The 3,582-nt window shown below is 33.1% G+C and overlaps 1 protein-coding gene across 1 annotated transcript; it reads left to right on the plus strand.

Moving 5' to 3' along the window:
- Positions 1-770: 770 nt before the first annotated feature.
- On the plus strand, positions 771-1,235 carry LOC137620892 (uncharacterized). Its single transcript, XM_068351337.1, has one exon. It carries the CDS (start codon positions 771-773, stop codon positions 1,233-1,235), a length of 465 nt encoding a protein of 154 aa, XP_068207438.1.
- Positions 1,236-3,582: the final 2,347 nt, after the last annotated feature.

Genomic DNA, 3,582 nt, shown 5'->3' on the forward strand with positions numbered 1-3,582 from the left:
ACACTATTCTGAATTAATTAGAATTATAGTTCATATTAGAATATCTTTTACACTATAAATATGGTCCATATTAAAATAATCTTTTCACTATTCAGTATTAACTAGAAGTATGGTCGAAATTGGATTATCATCTTTTAATTATCAGAAATACCATATTAGACTCTTTCATTATCTAGATTTAACTAAATTTATAGTCTATAATAGAATAATCTATTCCACTATTCAAAATTAATTGGAATGAAAGTCAATATGAGAATATTATCTTCCACTTTTGGAAATTAAGTAGAATCATAGTCCATATCGTATAATCCTCTTTCACGCTCCAAAATAACCTTGAATTATACAGTCCTTATTAAAATATTCTCTTCCATATTAGATTATCTTTAAATTTTCAGTTACCTAGGATAATAAACCAAGGTGCAATATTCTCTTACAATATCCAGAATAAACTAGAATTATAGTCATTATTAGAATATCCCTATTTAGAAAAAAATAAACTTATAGTTCATATTGAAATATCTTTCACTATTCAGAACTAAGTAAAATTATAGTCCATATTAGACTACCCTCTCTCACTATTTAGAATTATACTGCACACACATTTTTTTCAGTATTTAGAATTAGCTATACATTTCATTATAGAATATCCTCTTTCACTATCCAGAATCAATTAGAATTAGTCCATAATAGAATATCCTGTTTAACTACCTAGAATTACAGTCCATATTAGAATATCAGGTTTCAAAATTAGCAGAACAAATATAGAATAGATGTGGACAGGTGGAGAGAAATGGCAGGAAACAGTGAAATTAGGCCAAAGGGACATAAAGAGGGTTAGCTCCTTCAAATATCTTGGTTCCATTATGAGTGAAAATGGACACCTTGATGTAGAAGTCAGTCATAGAATTGAGTGTGCACGGATGAACTGGAGAAAGTCTTCAGGGATACTTTGTGATTGGAGAATCAGTGCAAAGGTTAAAAGGAATTTTTATAAAAGTGTTGTTAGACCAGCTATGCGTTATGGGGCAGAGACTTGGCCGATAAAGATAGAGCAAGAAAGAAATATGGAAGTGGCAGAGATGAGAATGCCGAGATGGATGTGTGGTCACAAAAAAGATAACATCCGGAATGAATTATCTGAGGGACAAAGTATTAGAGGTTTCAAAGAAAACTCTGGAATGAAAACTGAAATGGTTTGGTCATGTCATGAGGAGAGAAAATCGCCACGTATGTAAGAGGGTTATGAACATAGAGAGGGGGGGGGGGCAGAAGAATGAGAGGGAGTCCAAAGTCCACGTGGAAAGATAAATTATTGAATGCTATGAAAGACAAGGGTCTAAGACTCAAGAAAACAAGATGTCGGCCACAGGACAAAGGAAGATGGAGAAGGCTAAGTAGAAACAGCGACCCCATATAGAAATGGGAAAAGCTGAAAGCAAAGAAGAAAATTAGAATATCATCTTTCACTATTCAGAATTATTCAACTATAATTATGGCCCATATTTGAATATTTCACTTTTCAGAATTAACCATAATGATAGGCAATATTACAATATCCTCTTTCCCTATCCAGCGTAATTAAATAGAATTACGGTCATTATTAAAATATCCACTTTCACTATACAAAATTAACTAAAATCATAGTCCATATTAAATTATTCTCCTTCACTAATAAGAATTAACTAAAATTTTAATCCATACTAGAAAACCCTCTTCCACTATTCAGAATTACCCATATTGATAGGCAATATAACATCCTCTTTCAATATTCATAATTAAATATAATTATGGTCCACATAAAAATATCCTCTTTCACCATTCACAATTAACTAGAATAATCTTTTCCCTATTCAGAATTAATATCAATTATAGTCCATTTTGAATATTCTTTCACCTTCCAGAACCAACTAGAATTTATAGTTCATATTTGAATAATATTTCGCTATTATCTAGTATTATAGTCCAAATTAAAACATTCTTTACCACTACTTAGAATTAATTAGAATTATAGTCCATATTAGAAAGCAAGTCCATCTAGATTTCACTCATCCATGTATTTCATGCAAGTCGGTGAATAGGACCGGAGGCACACTAATAATATTTCCTCTCCCTTTGATGTATGTTATCTCTGAGATAACAAGACCATCGTGTTGGCTAAGGCTTATAAAAGAAAAATCACGGGAACTTTCACCGAAGAGGGCGGCTAATGACTCCACTCGGGCCAGACAAGCTTATGGATCAACTTTCCATGAAAACTCGTTGATCCGAAGACATTTAAAAAAGAAGGCAGGTTCTAGTTACTTGTCTATTTGCTTTTTGCAAGAGGTTACCTTCATGCTAATTGACGTATGATACAAAGTCACACTAAATAAAGATGCCATAACGAGGATGTTTGTGGAGATGTCAGAAGTTTTTTATGTCAAGTTGAAAATCAAATCTTGCGTTGTGAAGATTGAAGTTTTTTAAAACTCGCTAAATTGCGTAAAAGTTGTGCTTTAAAAAATAAAGTTTACCAACGATTCCTCCTGGCCTAGTTTTCAAATGCAAGCTTCTGTCTGTCATTTTTTTTAATAACTTAGTCTTGAGGAAGCTCCATGTCTAATATGCATTGTTAGAAACATCTATATTCAAGTTTTAAGGACGTTTCTCAGGCCAAAAATACATTAAAACTACTACTGCTCTAATTCGTGCTGTGTGCGTGTACGAGTGAATATATCCTGAACAACCTTTCTCCAATTGCAGCTCCCCGCAAATACGAAATGTCAAATCGGTCAGATCCTCTGATTTCACCTTAATCCAAGTCTAACATTAACGCCTCACTCCCTCGGATAAACAAGCAACCTTGCCATTTCCTGGAGTATTGATGAAAGACTTAATACCTTGTATTTACGGAACGCTTTCGGAATTTTGACATAAAAATAAAAAATTTTTAGGACTGATATTGAAGACTATGCAACGAGGCATAATGACAACTAAAAGAAAAATCATTCGTGCATTTTGTTGAAATGGTGGTTTACAGGGTCTTTCTTTTCTCTTTCCACTCAATGATCACATTTATTTCTCATCACGCAATCATCAACAGCGTCGTTATATTGCGATGTTATGAAGTAGGATCGATACGTAATTTTACCGGGAAAACTATGGAAAAGGAACGGGATGGGATGATAAGAGTAAATGAATAATACACAAGAACTTCAAGATTTAAGAAAATTGGCAACTTTATTACTTTCAATGAAACTTTTCTCTCTCTCTCTCTCTCTCTCTCTCTCTCTCTCTCTCTCTCTCTCTCTCTCTCTCTCTCTCTCTCTCTCTCTCTCTTCTTTTCTTGTATATAAATTTAGAATCGGAAAGGTTTTTCGTAATCGTTTTTAGCCAGAACACCTTTCCAATAAGCATAAACATATTTTTCAAATATTTTTTCCACCTTTTTATCATTATGAATGTCCATGCACATGAAAGCTAAAGATTTCATTCAGACTGACTTCGACATTAAAAATATAAAGATAAGAGACTGCAACTTTCAGTACTAAGGCGTGTATTCGGTGGGATTTTGAAAAGGATTCTCACATTTCTATTACATTG

Source organism: Palaemon carinicauda, chromosome 27, assembly GCF_036898095.1.
Source record: "Palaemon carinicauda isolate YSFRI2023 chromosome 27, ASM3689809v2, whole genome shotgun sequence".
NCBI lineage: Eukaryota > Metazoa > Arthropoda > Malacostraca > Decapoda > Palaemonidae > Palaemon > Palaemon carinicauda.